General features: G+C 34.1%; 1 protein-coding gene and 1 pseudogene across 1 annotated transcript in view; both read right to left on the minus strand.

The window, feature by feature from the left end:
• The window catches only part of ACVR2A (activin A receptor type 2A), a 79,851-nt gene that overhangs the window by 5,349 nt on the left and 57,597 nt on the right, over positions 1-16,905 (minus strand). Inside the window, exons 5-9 of the mRNA XM_016151145.2 lie at positions 10,435-10,578; positions 8,583-8,726; positions 7,244-7,389; positions 5,422-5,536; positions 2,840-2,978 (exon numbers count right to left, since the gene is read on the minus strand). Coding sequence (XP_016006631.1) covers positions 2,840-2,978; positions 5,422-5,536; positions 7,244-7,389; positions 8,583-8,726; positions 10,435-10,578 — 688 coding nt within the window. The remainder of the gene's footprint in view (positions 1-2,839; positions 2,979-5,421; positions 5,537-7,243; positions 7,390-8,582; positions 8,727-10,434; positions 10,579-16,905) is intronic.
• LOC118614619 lies at positions 8,312-8,430 on the minus strand (annotated as a pseudogene).

Consider the following 16,905-nt stretch of genomic DNA (forward strand, 5'->3'; position numbering starts at 1 on the left):
ATATTCTCTAAACAGGGTTCCCAAGAAGTCAGAATGTGCCTTCATAGACAAGCAAAATTTATTCGACAACATAAATGATTCCTTTTTTCTTGGGCCTACTCAAAAAGGAAAATGCAGTTAGGAGTTAATAACTAATATTTGATGAACATTTCTCCTGACTAGGAACTTTATATTATTTACTTCCATTTTATCTTCACAGACTGAAGGTGGCATTACCTCTAATTTTACATATAAGAAAAAAAGTTCCATAACTTGCACAAACTGTTAAGTGGTTGAGCTGGAATTTGAATCCATCTCTGAATAACTCAGAAGTCTGTGCTACCAATTACTAAACTGTCTTCCCTTGACAGAAACCTGTCACTAATCAGCAATTTCGGTGACGGATGTGTTTGTATATAGACCTAAACCTTGTACAGGCTCTTGAAATGCACCATATACTCCTGGATAGAATATAAGTTATAAACGATAAATCACACAAGGCCATCTAACTTGACCCTGTCTAAATAGAAGAATCCTTGATGCCTCGATAGTCTCTGCCTGAGCACTACCAGTGACAGAGTGCTGACAGTCTATGGCATCTATTTAACCCTTGCTACTCAAGAGTGTGGCCCACAGATCAGCAGCGTGGCACTGACTGGTAGCTTGTAAGAAATGTAAATATCAGACCCCAACCCAGACCTACTGAGTCAGAATCTGAATTTTAAAGATTCCGAGGAGTTTGGTATGCACATAGAAGTGTGAGAGTCACTGAACTGAACCAGCAGCAATTAGCCGTCAACAAATTTTAAAGTACTCACTTGAGCAATGTTTCTTTCTGACCTGAGTCAGAAATGCCTGAGTCTACAATTAAGTATTTCACAGCACATTCCAGGCATTTAAGAAATATCAGCATCCATCCTTTTCTTTTTCCATAAAAACTTCTTTGAAAACCCCTCCTTTCCATTAACAGTGCAATATTTCACTCTTCTAAACTCCCATAGCATTCCCTTGCATTTCTCAGGTATTACATCCATCCAAAAACATTTACTGAATTCCTGTGTACCAAGCACTGGGCTAGACAATTCATACTTACCTTACTCTAGAGTCAACAGTCCAGGAAAAAATGTTATCACCTTAATGAAACTTAATGAAACCCAAGGGCATTCTGCATAATACTGTATCCAATGGTTTGCTTTAGAGTTCACGTTAATAAAGTTCTTATGAAATATATTTTCCTATGACATCTACCATCTGACCTACTTCTGCTTCTACAAATTTACATAATAAATGTACTTCCTCTTCCACTTTGAACCAAAATATACTAAACAGCTTACTCTTCTTCCTACAGACTTCTAGGCTTAAATTACATCCAAGTTGCTTCAGCATTTCTTAGGTCCTGAATCTACTCCCACGCCAAACTCTCAATCTTGGAAGAATGAATGGTTGTCCATTCCTGAGTGCACACTACTAAATTCCTTCAAAAGCATAGCACTCCACATCAAATTTCATACCAGAGGTAGTCTGTCCTACACTAAGAAACTATTGTAATACTAAGAAAAGAAAGTATTCTCATAGGTGAAGTTGGTTATACCTTTTTAAATAGTCAACGCAATTTCTTCTATGGTCTTTCACAATACACAGTAAGTTTTTAGGCAATCATAAATTAAAATTTAAAAAAACAGATGAAGCTAATATACATTTTGAGGGGAGTTTAACAGGAAGTTTGCCTTAGTCTCACATCGAATAAAAATGCTGTAACATAACTGAAGAGAGTGGAGACTTATGAAAAGCACTAAAGACAAAGAGTACCTAGAACACTATAATTCTGTCGCACCATGAATATAGTACGCAGGTTTATTATCAATCAATGCAAACATTTAGATCAGTGGTTCCCAGCCTTTTTGGCATGAGAAACCGGTGCTCCTATGAGAATCTAGTGCCTGATATCTGAGGTGGAGCTGAGGCGGTGATGCTAGCGCTGGGGAGCAGCTGCAAAGACAGATGAGGCTTCGCTGGCTTGCCCGCTGCTCCCCTGCTGTGCAACCCAGTTCCCAATAGGCCTCGGACTGGTACCGGTCCATGGCCTGGAGTTGGGGACCCCTGATTTAGAGGACTTGAACAAGAACTTCAATAACAAGAACAAAAAATAGGAATGCTTTAGAACCAAGGTGCTGTGCTAGTGAACATTCACAATAATGTCTATATCAGGTCAGACTTTTAAAGCTTTAAGGATCTTTAACCTGTAGCATATCCAATTGCATGCTCAGTCTGTTTGTTGGAGGATAGACTGTTAAATTCAGTCTGTTTAGTTAGCTATTGGTTGGCATCACAGAAGTGCTAAACAGAGTCAGCCTGAGTGTCCTAGGAGGCCAAGTCCCCCATCTCTATACACACCTCCTCTCGCCCACCTGGGTGGGGGCAAGACCCACATGACCTAACCAAAGCAGTAGCCCTCTCCCTACATCTGGATCAGAGTTCCAAATCTAGGTTTCACTATTTACCACCTTGAGGCTAAAATAGGCAAGCTACTTCATTTCTACTTAAAATTTGAGCCTCAAATTGCTGATCTATAACACTGAGAAAATTACTACATCCAAAGATGTTTTAGGAAATAGGCTAAAGGTATGTAAAGTGCCCAGCAAAACATCTGATAATGGTAAAGGATTGATACATATGGGTACCTTTCCTCTCTGGCCTGCCCTCTATCCCCTGCCTCCTAAATTCCCTTTAAGCTCTTAGAGTCTATTTTTAAAAAAAGAAAAATTTGTACTTTAAAATATTACCTTTGAGTGTAATCATCCCTTTTCATACATGTGTAGTAGGCATACATATCTTTTTTAAAAAATATTTTTTCCCTTACCATCTGCAGCAGTACAGCGAGAAGCCAGTTCCCACAGGACTAATCCCATGGCGTACATATCTATCCTCAAAAATGCATCCCTTTGGAAGTTTATAGCACCCTCTAATACCTCTGGAGCCATATACCTCCGGGTACCAACCTGAAAAAGATATTGAAAGCAAACAGTATTCATACATTAACTTTATGAACTAACATTTTATGGTTTTGTAAAACAATCAAAACCAAATGTGGCCTATTATCAGATAATGTAACTAAATTATGACTACTAGACTACAGAGTCAAGCAAAATTTTATTCCATTTCAAGTAATAAAACAGCCAAGACAATGGGAAGAGAGGAAGCATCAATCAGTAGGGACTGATTAAACAAACAGAGTACTATACAGCTCTTAAAAAAAAAAATGAGGTAACTTTATAAGGACTGATACAGAAAGGTTTCCAAAAATACTGGATGAAACAAAGTGTTATATATGCTAATATTTTTCTGCAAACACTTAAATACATTAATTATGCTGGCATAGGCTCAAAATTATTTCCCCCTTCCGGAAGTAATCACAAGAAACGGAACAAGAATTGTGGGGAGAAGAATGGAATAGAGAAAAAAAACTATGTACTTTTCGGCTGTACCTTTGCATACTGTCTGAATTTTTTTTTTTTTTAAATGGTGACATTGGTTAACGAAATCCAATAAGTTTCAGGTGCCCAGCCAAGAGGTATCTTTTTAAAAAAAACTTTAAGTGTTTCTCTTTCTCTGTATTTAAAAAAAAACAAACAAACTAATAAACAATACAAGATGTAAACAATACAAGAATTACCCAAAAAAGGATAAACTTTAAAATTTGATTTGTACAAAATCTATATGTTTACTTATTGTCTTGGAGTTCTTTATTTATATTTGTCCCTAACAATTTTGTATTTCTTAGTAACAATGGTTACTAAGCTAGTACAGCTTGGTTGGTTGGTACTTGACAACATTCATATATGGATACTTAAAAAACTTGTAAGACGGCTGGGTAGAACCCAGTCTACTGGAGTATTAATAGATCTAGGGAGTGGCCCAGATATTGGTTTTTCCAAAAAAGCTCCATCCTGTAATCTCTAGACTAGAAGTTGAGCAATTAACTGCAAATATACAGATAACAGAGATGCTTAAAAAAAAATTACAGACTACTAAGATCCCAAAGTTGAAGTTTTAATTCATTTAATATGGAGAATAAAGAAAAAAAAAGTAGCTCTACTCTTTTTCGCTACTTTAAATAACTATTTTAATTGTGCAATATATAAAATGTGTAATAACAAGCATTTTTATATTTTCTGGTCTATGAAATCTAAAGTCAAGGAACAAATGATGCAAGCACTTAGTTATTTTTACCTCATCATGTAACCCAGTTGTGAAGGTGTTAAAAAATATAAATGAGTCCCAAAATTTTTTCTTAATAAAACAGGGGGGAGGGTTATGAGGTACCAAAGGATTAAACTATTCCCAAAATTTGGTCTCATGATAATCAATCATGCAATAAGCTCACAAGTTTGTCCCTAGGCTTTCTAAACAGTCTTCCTCTCAGTAATATTCTCCACAAAACTGCCTTAATTCCCAAATACGTTTGTGTCAACCTTTCCAGAACTATGACTGCTGATCATTGCACCAAACTAAATTCTTAAATCATTAGTCAATATTGCCAAAATGTGTTGTGCTTTGACTATTTGATAACTCTATTCTTGGAAGTCAACAGGATATACTGGGGGTGAGGGGGGAGGAAGAAGATGATAATTAGATGAACAAATAATTTCCATGATTTGAAAGATGGAGAAATGATCATACTACAGCCTAAGTCATTTGGCTTTGTAAGAAAATGTCACATTTTGGGACAAACTTTCTGATTAAAAGGTGACCTTGTAGGAGTTAAAACACCTTTCCTAGCCTCACAGTTTCTGAGAGTAAAATGTATGGATAATGTTTTTTTTTTTCCCCTCTTTGGCCTTAAAGGTTCCCATTACTGAGATCTCTTTGTGTAGACTTTTGACTAGAGTCTCCTCACTAAGGGCTTTACAAGTGCTCTGAACCTTGCAGAGAATTCAGAGAAAAGCTATAAAGTTGATTATAGAGTTAATGAAGCAATAAAGACCAAGAAGCAAGAAACTATAATTGCTGTCTGGTAGTAGATCTTAATATGCTATAACATGAATAGTGACTGATTAGTCTTCCATTCCTCTTAAGAAAGAAGTAACGAGTTAACATGTGGATTCTTCTTCAATTAGTTTTAAAAATAGAATCCCAGGACAGCTGTCTAGGGTCCGCCCCCCCCCCAATTAATTAATTATTTTAATTGAAGAAATGATTTAAATTTTTTCTCCCCATCTACCTTCCCCCCTCTCCCCTACCTTCTAGTAAGGGATGTCTAGGTTGTTTTATGAAAATGTCTTCCTCAGCAAATTTAACATTATACTCTTAAGAGAGTCATTTTATATTAGATGCTGATTAAATAACCACATTAATTTTAGATCAATTCAATTCAAATATGCCACACTAAGAAAACCTAGGACAAGATTATTTTTTCTTACAGTTTATAGTTATCATCCTTACCTGTCCATGGGTATCACCTGCAGACTTGCCAGCCTCAAACTTTAACGCCAACCCAAAGTCAGCAATGCAAGCTGTAAGATTGTTTTTCAACAGCACATTTTTACTTTTGATGTCCCTTGCAAATAGAAAGATAGAAAAAGTATTCAAATTAAGTTTAAACTAGTTACATCTTTTAATTTTTTTATTGAAAGTGGGAAAGAGGGAGACTATGTATGCTATAAAATAATAATTACGGGAAACTATGAAATACAGAAAAAGGGAGAGGGGGAAAAAGCTTAAGCAAAGTCTCCATATAGCTTGAAGCACAAGAGTACAGTGATAAACTCCAATTCAAAACATGGATAGTAAGAAGGCATTCTTTCCATAGCATAGTATTATCAGTATTATAAAAAGGTGCTATTCCAAAAATACCAATCATAAAATTACTGTTTTCTAAGATAATAAGGATATACAAAGTTTATAGCTAGAAACTCCCTTGAACTAGAACTTAATTTAGAATTTTCAAATAATTGCCGAATTGAGGCCTTCTGCCTATTGGTACAGGTCTACATTTTAGAATGGTCCCTTATATTAGTGGTTCTTATTTATAGTCATCGGTCTGTATATACAAAAGCATTTCTAGGAATATATAACAGAAACTTTCACCATAAACATACACTGCTCCACTTAGGTTCTGGTGTCCTGAAAGACTGACCGTTTTAAGGCATTCACATAGCTTCCTCTACACACTAACCTCAACAGGTTCATCCTAGACATCATTATACCCAAGCTAAATACATCTGTGCCATGAGCAATAGTTAAATTTGTAAGTATAGAAACAAAGGGTGGGACAGAGGAGGCATAGGAGACACCAACAAATGCTACCAAAACCAATCACACTTTTAAACTCAAAGTTTTTAGGGACCCTACTCCTAATAACCTGTGATGGCTCCAAAGGATTAGTTCCCTATAGAACTGGGTAAGGTCCAGAAGGAGGCGGTTACTGTATGTAGCAGGTGAGAAGAAAGAGGAGCTATTTCTGAGGTCATCAAAGGTCTGCAAAATCAGAATCTATATTAGAGCTGGACTAAAAGTAATGCTTCCTAGCAACCTGAAACACCACCAGGGGGGCACTCAGCTACAGTATCTGTTATGAATCGGTTCAAACCTACTTTTAAAACAACCATCTTTAAATTGACTACTACAAGATGAAAAACTGGTTCCAGGTTCAAAGAAGTTAAATATGCAGTGTCAAAATGAATCCCATGTTTAAGGGAACTAACATTTTCCTTTTTGAGGGTATGACAATTGTTAGGTCCAAGTACTATTTCTTCACTGAAAAAAAGGCAATTAATTAGGTAATAAACCCAACTGTTTAAATAATGTCTCCTTCCACCTCAGCTCAGATAATGTTCTTGTGGTCATTCAAAACACAAGCAAAAAAGATATTCTAAGGCTCTCTTTAATTACACTCCCTCATACCTATTTATAATCATCTTTGAAGTAAGTCATGTTTTGAAGTACAACAAATTCTTTCTTTTGATTTAGAGAAAATACACTTTCATTCTTAACCATGCTTTCAGAAATGAGACTAATTAAAACATAAGTCGATAATTAAACTAATGATGACTAACAATTAAGCTAATGATGTTAATATACACATTATCCAAAATACTTCCTGGCCAATCTCTCAAAACTAATTTGAAAAGCAAATGAAAATCATTCTACCTCCTATAGCATGATTAGATAACTAGGGGAAAAATAAATTTGTTCAGGAGATTAAAAGTTTAAATAATAAACAAATATTGAATTATGTGGGAAAATAATATAAATTTAGCTCTACCTGTGAGATATGGCGGGTTTGTGGCCATCTTTTAGGCCAGGTATATCCTCATGTAAATATGCCAATCCTCTAGCCATGGTTTCTGCAATATGACACAATTCATTCCAAGAGACCACATTAGCCTTAAGAAAGTCTGACAGTGAACCCTAAAGAAAGGGGGAAAAAAAGAACAACTTATGCTCTTGACAAAAGCCATATATGTATATGGAGACTTTCCTTTTTACTTTTAAGAGGTTATGGAAGGCAACATATCTTTCCTTTTGGTGAATAATTATATTCAAAAAGCAATCTTTCTGGAATGGTTCAAGTTTCATATTAATAAATATTTGACTAGAAAGGATACCACTATTCTTTAGAGGTTTACTACAAGCACAGTTCATCAATTTCCCTTTATTTAAAAGGCAAAAGTTTATTTTAAAAAAATGACTAGCTGAAAATCTAAAGTTCCAGAAAATATTTAAAAAGTTAAAATATACTAACTATAGAGATATTATATCATAAGACTAGGAGAACATAAAATTAAGACATAGAAGAATCTTCCTCTATTCTTTATTCTTTTGGTCAAGAATAAAGAGAACTAAAAGAGACACTTATATCTGCCAATGATGAACCTGACTGTTAAGGAGAACATAATTTCCTACTTCATTAATGTAAACTCTCGAACTAATTCTAAACATAGAAAAATTGCGGGAAAATCACAACTGTGTTTTGGTAATAATTACCCTACAAATGAGTGACAGATCAAAGATCAGATAAATTTCCTGACTCTAGTTTTACCACTAACCCACACTGATTACTGAGTTTTAACAAACAAAATTCAAGCTGAAAAAAGGGTTCACGTAATCAAATGGATGGTAAACGGTAAATGAAAATTACTAAGCATTGGTTATACTAAAATAATTATTTGTAAAAGGTAATTGCAGCATAAGAAATCAGGACTAAAAACTAGTTTTATATAAATAAAGGACTGGGTGAAAAAGTTGCCATGTTTGTTCTTTTATCAAAATTAGTTGTTATTATTTTTAATTTATTTTTAGTTTGTTTTTTTTTTTTTTTTTTTTTTTTAAATGCCTTCAGCACCTGGTATTCCTAGGTGGTCTCCCATCCAAATACTAACCAGGCCGGACCCTGCTTAGCTTCCGAGATCAGACAAGATCAGGCACGTTCAGGGTGGCATGGCCGTAGACTAAATTATTTTTTTAAATAGATTTTATTTATAAATATTAACCAACTATAATAACATACTGTTCCCAAAAAATTAAGTCTGAGGATTAGTAACAAACGTTAGGTAGGCAAACCAACCCAGACTTTACTGAGTTAAAATGGAAAGTAGTTCTACCTTTTCATGAAATGCTGTGATTAGCCAAAGATCCACATCAACGCTGGTGCCTCGTTTTTCTGCACCAATGAACTGTAATATGTTCTCATGCTTCATTCCAGGCAAACTGTAGACTTCATATTCATTTTGCCATGACTGTTTGTCCTAGAGTCAAAAAAAAAGAATAGTAAGAATACAGAGAATACAGACAATAAACCCTTTCTAAGCAATTACTCAATAAGTTCTAAGGCAAAAAAAAAAAAAAGAAGAAGAAAAAAACTAATATTAAAGACTCTTTAGTTACGCCTTTTAATAAAAGGAAACCCTCTCAGCAGTTAACAGTTACATATCAAATGCCCTTCCTTGTTCCCTCGAAACACACTTTTGTGTTTCTAGTTTGTAAATACAAGAGTTATCAGAAATGCTGCACATCTGTATCTAATAAATGGCAACATATAAGTTGTACTACACACAAGTTAGTACTACAGAGTAATTTTATCATGGTTTGAAGTTACTTGTATTACTGTTCAGAAAAATCTCCCTGAGAGATGAAATTCAGATAGAATGACTTCATCTAACTAGAAAACTTTTTTTTTTCAAATACTAACATTATATCAAACACTCTTAATAAACTGTTTAGAATACCCTGCAAAGTCAACAGAGAGCAATGGAGTATAAATATGCAATACAATAATTTAAAAACCATATACTCATTTGTGCCTGCTACTGATCCATGCCTACTACATATCGACTTATAAAGGACTGAGTTGCTTTTCACAATGAAAGGATAATGAAAGTGGAAGGCATGATTGCATAACAATTAGGAACCCTCCAAATCTAAACTATCTAAGAACCTTTGGCAAGTTACATAATCATTCGGTTTCCTCATTAGCAACCTTAGGCCTGCTAATAACATCTGCTGCACCGGACTGCTGTATCATATATATGGATGCTATATAGACACATATTAGTGAGTACTCATATATGTGAAGCACCTCTACCGGACACAATAGAGGCATTCAAAAAAATGTTAGCTACTGTTATTTTATTCCTTATTTCAATATTATCCAAATATTTGTGAATCTTGGCACAAAAGAATAGACTCTTCCTCTGAGGACTAAACTATACACTATCTGCACTTTTACCAAAAAAATAAGTAATAAACTTCTTCACAGATTCTAAGAAACTGGCCCTAGAAGTGGCAAGAAGGCTAAAATCTAGGTATATTAAGACATTAAGACAAAGAAAGTAATTATAGAACTTTGGAATAAGGAAGATCCACTGGCTAGGTGCAGCAGTGGAGCCTAACCCAGCCAGGATCACAATACCATGCATGGTAACAGCCACAGAGGTGCAGGAGCAAGGGACAAGGAAGAAGAATCATCACAGATCTATACCACCAATGGAGCAAAGCAAAACATAAGACAGCTCAGAGGTGCACTAGACCAGGGTTTTATGAGGTCAGCTCCCTTAAAATAAAAATAATAAACTAATCAACAGTAAGCCAATCATTTAGAGTCCTGGTTTTACTGCCTCTGAAAATTCACCAAACAAAATCTGAAGTGATTACATAAACACTCAGAGTAGAACAAAATGAATCAGTTTGGTAATACACCTCCAAATGGCAATTCTAAAACAAAGCACACTACTCTTATCACTCTTCTGTTTTTTTTCTGTTAATAAGGTATTAAAATTAACTACTCAGACAATGAATTATATTTTTTATTAGAATCCTCATCTTTGCTTTGCATTTCTTGAGAATTTTTCTTGGCAAAAGACCTCCTTTATGTTCATTTATTGTAATTCCACCACTCCAAGCAAATATAATGGCTACTGTACCATTAATTACGGATTTAAAAAACTAATAAAATACCTGTATTGGAAATATTTTCACAGCCACATATTCATTGAGCAACTGGGCTTTCCAAACACAACCAAATCTTCCCCTTGCTTTCACTTCTAATAATTGCAGTGGCTTCAAACCTAGTAATGGAGAAGGTGGGGGTGGTCCTGGGTCCTACAGATAAATAGTGATATTATTATTAAAAAGCAGCACTTGATATGTATCGTTCTAAATATGAGAGGGAAAAGTGAGTATACTGAGGAATCAATTGATAGAAACAGTAAACACATACAAATGAATTAACTTCAATCTTACCAAAACTGAGTTCTCAAGCATTGCTAATTATCTATAGTGATCACAAGGCAAGTGACTTGAATTAAGAGTTTTCACAGTAACATTCAGTACTAATGCTATATATGTGTAGCAGGAGAAAAGACCTAAAATCTTTTTAATTCAGTCTAATTTTCCCAACTAAGACTTCTGTGACCTGTAGGATACTACTAACAGTATTCCCATGGTGTCGTCCAGTTGATACTTCCTCACAGGATGAGGATTTGAAAAGTGCCAGAAATAGCAAAATATGACTGTGTCTCAAATCCTCTCCTCGAAATCCACTACTTTCCCCAATAACTATTTAACTTTAAATCTTTTCTTCATTAATCTCAGAAATATCCAGTCATTTTCAAACACATTGAAGATAGATATATCAAATAAAAGCACATAAAAGAAATGTTAGTTAACACTGCAATAGCCAAACTGTTCCATTCATCCTAATTTTTCAACCTATTACCAAGTCATCTCTTTGCATATAATTATTTCTCAAAATTGATCTGAGACAAAAATTATTAGTGTTCTGGGTCTGACTGACAAAGAAAGCACAAGTAATAATCCAGAAAGTAAGTAGGCATCATAGATGATAAGGTACAGCAAATGAAAGAGAAGTGTACTGCTATAGTTATTTTTTTAATGGTGCAAATACAGCATACAAACAGAAGTACAGCATTAATAAAGCACAAGGGAATCCTCCCTATACAAAGCAGTGTGGCAATCCTTCATGAAAGCAGTGTTAACCAGTTTAATATCTGGAACGAAAAAGAAGATGCAGAAAGCCTTCTGGAAAGCTTCTAGAGAACAGTAATGAAAATGTTTGATGTTTGAAGAGCTGCAAAATGAGTTATTGTAAGGAACAACTAAAATTTCTGTGGCTACAGCAACAGACATTATAACACTGGGCGGCACCTAAGACACTGGAAATAGTATGTCACTCCTATATCAATGTATCTTTCTCTGATTTTCCTCTCTTCTCTTAAAAAAACAAAGCAAAACAACAACAACGACAACAAAACCTCTTCTAAGCTTCAAAACTGTTAGCATTCCCCTTTTAAGCATTATTCAGCCCACTGGTGCCACTCAAGATTTTTAAAAGCTGACATCCACATTAGAAGGATCCTCAACAATAGAAACATTGTAAGGTATTAAAAAGGAAAAATATACAATTCCTCCTGAATGAAAGTAGACGATCTTTCACAAAATGGTTTCAGAATTCCCATTTTAAAACACTAAGATAAACTACAAGACTTCCTATGACTCATATCAACTTTAGATATTTATTTTTAAAATATCTGCAAAAGTTACTTTTCCTTCACACATTCAAAACACGAAAGGTTAGTAGTGCTAAAGAGTGTTTTCATTTAACAGACTGACGAATCAAGGAAGTCAGATATAAAACTCATAGAATTATGGTCTCTGAAGTTATAATCCTCGGTGGGACGGGACACAAGAATCTCTAGAAAGGTTTTATCAAAACTAAACCCTCCCTGCCTCAGTCCTTGACTGATCATTTACACTTGAGGTTATTAGGAGATTCTATTGAAAAGAGTATATTACGTAAGTGGATGTAGAGATGGAAGGAAAAAAGGTTGAAAACTACTCTCTTAAAGGCAAAGGAAACTACTCAATGCTCAAAGTCCAAGAATTATTGGGTAACTGTATGAAAGAATAGTTATGCTAACTAAACTGAAAAAGTTCAACTTGAAAAACTAAACTCTAAAAAGTTAAAGTCAATGATTCCCCTTCCTTTAGAAATAATTTTACTAAAAAGTCACGTTTTCAAAGCAGGGATGCCAAAAAATAAAGTGTACAGATAAGGGCTGAAAGCTGAAGAGGAAAAAACAACCAGGTAAAGGGTAATGTGGTTCTAAATTTAAACACTAAAATTTTTAATAACTTTTATATAAACTAAGTGATAATGTCTTTTAGATAACAAACATATTGCCTATTCTCTGTTCTATAGAGTACCAACCACCTGGATATGATTGAGTCTGTATAAAATACGATTTAGATAACTTAATTCACATGTCAAACTAAGAATATGTCAGCAGTTCAAAATATGACTTAATATATTGACCCTAACTTTAGGAAACATACAATAATGTTCAATGTCTATGCTTAGGGAAAAAACCACTGAACGTTTTGCAAACATAGGGATAAACTTCAAAGTCCCCGTGTTTCCACGGTTCTGTCCAGCAAGTTTCTAGCTACCATCATTTCAGGGAGAAATCTTAAGGTTGCTCCCTGGATGGTATTACCCTTGTATAATAACAGCCTGAAAACACACTGTTGTCAAAATTATTCATAAGTAAAAAGCATAAGTTAAGAAGGGCCAGTTTTCAAAGGGTGAGAAAAAGGTCTACAAAAGCACATTCCTATGAAGTGTCAAAACTTTTAGAAATGGTATATATTTTTAAATAATATTCTATAATATGTAAAAGGCTGGATTCAAAAATGAGTAGCTCCATAAGGGATGATAACTGTAGAAAATCTGTAATACCAATCAACTAAACTTTTTGCTATTTAAATGAAAAAATAATTAGAATATTCTTATTTTATACTTCTCAAATCTTCATTAAATTGTAGGATGCTTTAACTGAACCTCTAATATCTAGTTTTGACTTATTCCATAATCTAAGAGTAGAAATGATTTTCAGTTTATTAACATCTTTATACTAATTCACCACAAAAATACTTGATTCTAGAAATAAAGATTTATACCTTTAAAATATATAAACACCTGGGGAGACAAATTCAGACCTGAACTTCACAATGACAGCAGCATTCTGATGTTATCCATAAAACATGGTGTTGCCCTGCCACATAGAAAAACCACCTGGGACGGGGCGGAGGGCGGCAAAACTATAAGCACTAAAGAATTCCTGCAAATTTTCCCTAAGTCTCCAGTTCTCTTGCAGTATCCATGCTATTTGTGCACAGTTAAAAATATATTCATTAGAACATGATTCTGATTACATCTCTTCTTTACCCCTTTCCATGTGAAAATTATAGCACTGGAAGGCATGGTGTTTTGAAGCAACAAATTAACAATAGCTGGAAAAAGTACCCCTCACCTCGACACCACTACCGATATCATTATTATAACCAATATTGGAATACATTATTAGAAGTGAAGAGCTAAAAGTAGTCTGTGATCCTTTTACTTATCCTGAGTTCTCCATATGAAGGGTGAACTCTAATCTAAATAAAGCCTTAAACCCCCGCACAGCAAAAGATCAAGTTATACTTCTCTAGCCTGCTCACCTGTTAAAGATATTAAAGATGAAAGAAACTATTTAAAAATAGAGATTTCAATTAAAAGATAATGGATTTGACCAGAAGGTCAGCCTTAGTCAAAAATGGGCACATTCTATCTTTTAAACTAATGATACAATGTAAAAATTAACCAGTATAAGGATTTCAAGTTAAAAATACAGCCATTCGGTATTAACATCTAATCAACTAAGTGCTGCTTCCACATTCCACCTTAGATAATATATACTGTTAACAATCCTTTAAAACCAAAAACTGTTACCATGGCAAGTCAATCATGTTTTCAATACTAAAAATGGAAAAAAAAAATCATAACATAAATGTATAAACTTATAAAGGATGCACAATAAAGCAACAAAAAAAATCTAAGAACAAAATGTTTAGTATGCATCCACAAAAAGTTCCACAACCATTACACAAACATCAATGCATCTTACCTCTATCATTATATGAAAGGCGTGCTTGTGAAGAAAAAACACAGGCAAAAGAAATTACGATTTATATTCAGAATGAAATGAAAAATGACACATCAGTTACAAAAGTGAAGAAAGGAAAATAATGATTTAGCTTTTTAAAAATTGGCAATGATCTAATGTATCATATTTTAAAATGGGGTCTGGGAACACTTTCCTTATAAACAAAGGAAAGTCATATAAAAAAAAGTGGACATTACCTATCAGATAAGGGATATTATATAGATAACTCCAGTATGACCCAAGTTACCTGATCCAATGGACTTCAAGCCAGAAAATAAATTAAACCAAGTCTTAAATAACTGTTACTTATTTTTCTAAGAAGTTCTAGAGTCTAAGCTGTAAGAGTTAAAGTCATTTGAGAAGATATGCATTGGAATTGGCTTCTGGACACCAGAGGGCAGTATTGCCTTTAACAAAAACTGTAGGAGCCACTGAAGACATTTTTATATAGCTAGAATGTTTCTCAGACTGCTTCTCTGATAGTTGTTTTAAGAATCTGTAGCATCTCCTATTTTCTGAACTGCTTCACTCCCCTTTAATGGAATAGAGTAGAATCATATTAGTGAGACAGAAAAATGTGAATGTATGCAACGATACGTTACCCTGATACACTAGGGTAACAATACAACTAGGGTAATAAAAAAAGACGAGGGAATAAGATCAGAATTAAAAGTGGAACAGAGTGAGAGACCAGGCCTATTGCTAATCTACTTCCCTAGCCAAAGCAAGAGTGAAGAAGTCAAGCAGTGATGGCCCTTGGAACAAGTGTCCATGCATACTTTTCAATCTGAGAACATAGAGAACAAAATTTTCATTTTCCCAGTCATCTAAAATAGGTAAGGGCCCAAATTTAAAATTAAGAGAAATACTGTCACCAATGTAAAGGAAGGCTATGAATCCTTTCAACTGCTGATTATATTCCCCAACTTCCAATATTTCTATAGTATTTCTACAGAGAACAATAACACTGACGAAAAAAGATTTGACAACTCATCTGTACCAGTTGCTTAAACTAGTTTTTCTTCCTTCTTGATTTTTTTTCCAATGATAATGATTCTGGATTATTTATAATTGATCTAAAAGACTTAGCTAATCCTACTATGAAAACATTAGTACACCTGAGTAAAATTCATCCGTTGAAAGAAAGATATGTCACATGAATAACTAGACTATTGCTTCCCAAGGCTTAAGCATCTCTCAGGTTTTGTTTTCATACAGGTGCTTTCAGAGATAAAGATCCTACTGTAATAACACTGTGCAAGTAGATGTTATCCATGCGTCTTGTCAAAAAGTATAACTTTGCTCAGTAATACTTCTCAACAAATGAACATTAGAATAAACTGCAGAATGATCAAAACTAAAGAAGAGAAACTAAACCATAAGCATGCTTCAATGTATAAAGTATGTTACAAAATAAAAGGGTCAAAACAGAATCCAAAAAACCGAATTCACTGAAATACGGAAAAAGTAACCAGACAAAACAATTTGCATTACAACATGGAAAATATAATTTGAATGTCACGCACTATAACTGGAGGTAGCACTGAAAAACCAAATCAGCACATTAATATCAATTAATTAATTAGCTGAATGAGAGACTACTTATTCCTTATGCCGAACAGGAAAAAAAAAAAAAATGAATAGTACTTCTCTATTCATTCAACAAATCTTTGAGTGCCTAGTTTGTGCCAGGCACTAACTATCCAGGTTCTCATGATGCTAACTGTCATATGGGAAAGAAACACTAATTGAAGATTATATTAATGAAAGCATAATTATGAAATAAGAGCAATAAAAAAGGAATAAGTCAAGCGAAACCTGACTTACACTGGCAAGTTAAATAAGAGATTTTCCTGAGGAGAGGATTCTTGAGAAACGGAGTATTACAGGGAGGAAGATAAGGTACAAAAACAGTACTGAGACACATCTTAGATTTCTCACTAGTGTAACCAAAAGGTTACTGGTTCCATTTACAGAGAATCAGGTTTGAGAGAGAAGATTATGACACCTGAACATTAGGTGCCTGAATGTTAACTGCCTGGAGACATCTAAGTGGAGATATTTAGTAGGCAGTTAGATATACAAAACTGGAATATAAAGAAATCTTTCTAGAAATATGGATTTTGGGTCATTTATATAATATAAATAAATATAGATATGTACTACAATTTTTCTACTTACTATTTAAATCATTCTAAAATTTTTATATATTTTGAGGGGGGAAGGGATAATTCACTCAATAACTTCTTGGAACTATGAAGGAAAATTAAGGACCTATACCACCCAAAGTATTTTAAAACTGACAAATTCTAAATTTGTCTCCTCTTAGTCATCAAATTATCTTACATTCTAAGAAATTTTACAATCAATAATTATAAAAAGACTATTGCCAAGCAGATAGAAATAGAAACTATAAAGAAAT

This window comes from Rousettus aegyptiacus, unplaced genomic scaffold, assembly GCF_014176215.1.
Source record: "Rousettus aegyptiacus isolate mRouAeg1 unplaced genomic scaffold, mRouAeg1.p scaffold_m13_p_2, whole genome shotgun sequence".
NCBI classification, from domain to species: Eukaryota; Metazoa; Chordata; class Mammalia; order Chiroptera; family Pteropodidae; genus Rousettus; species Rousettus aegyptiacus.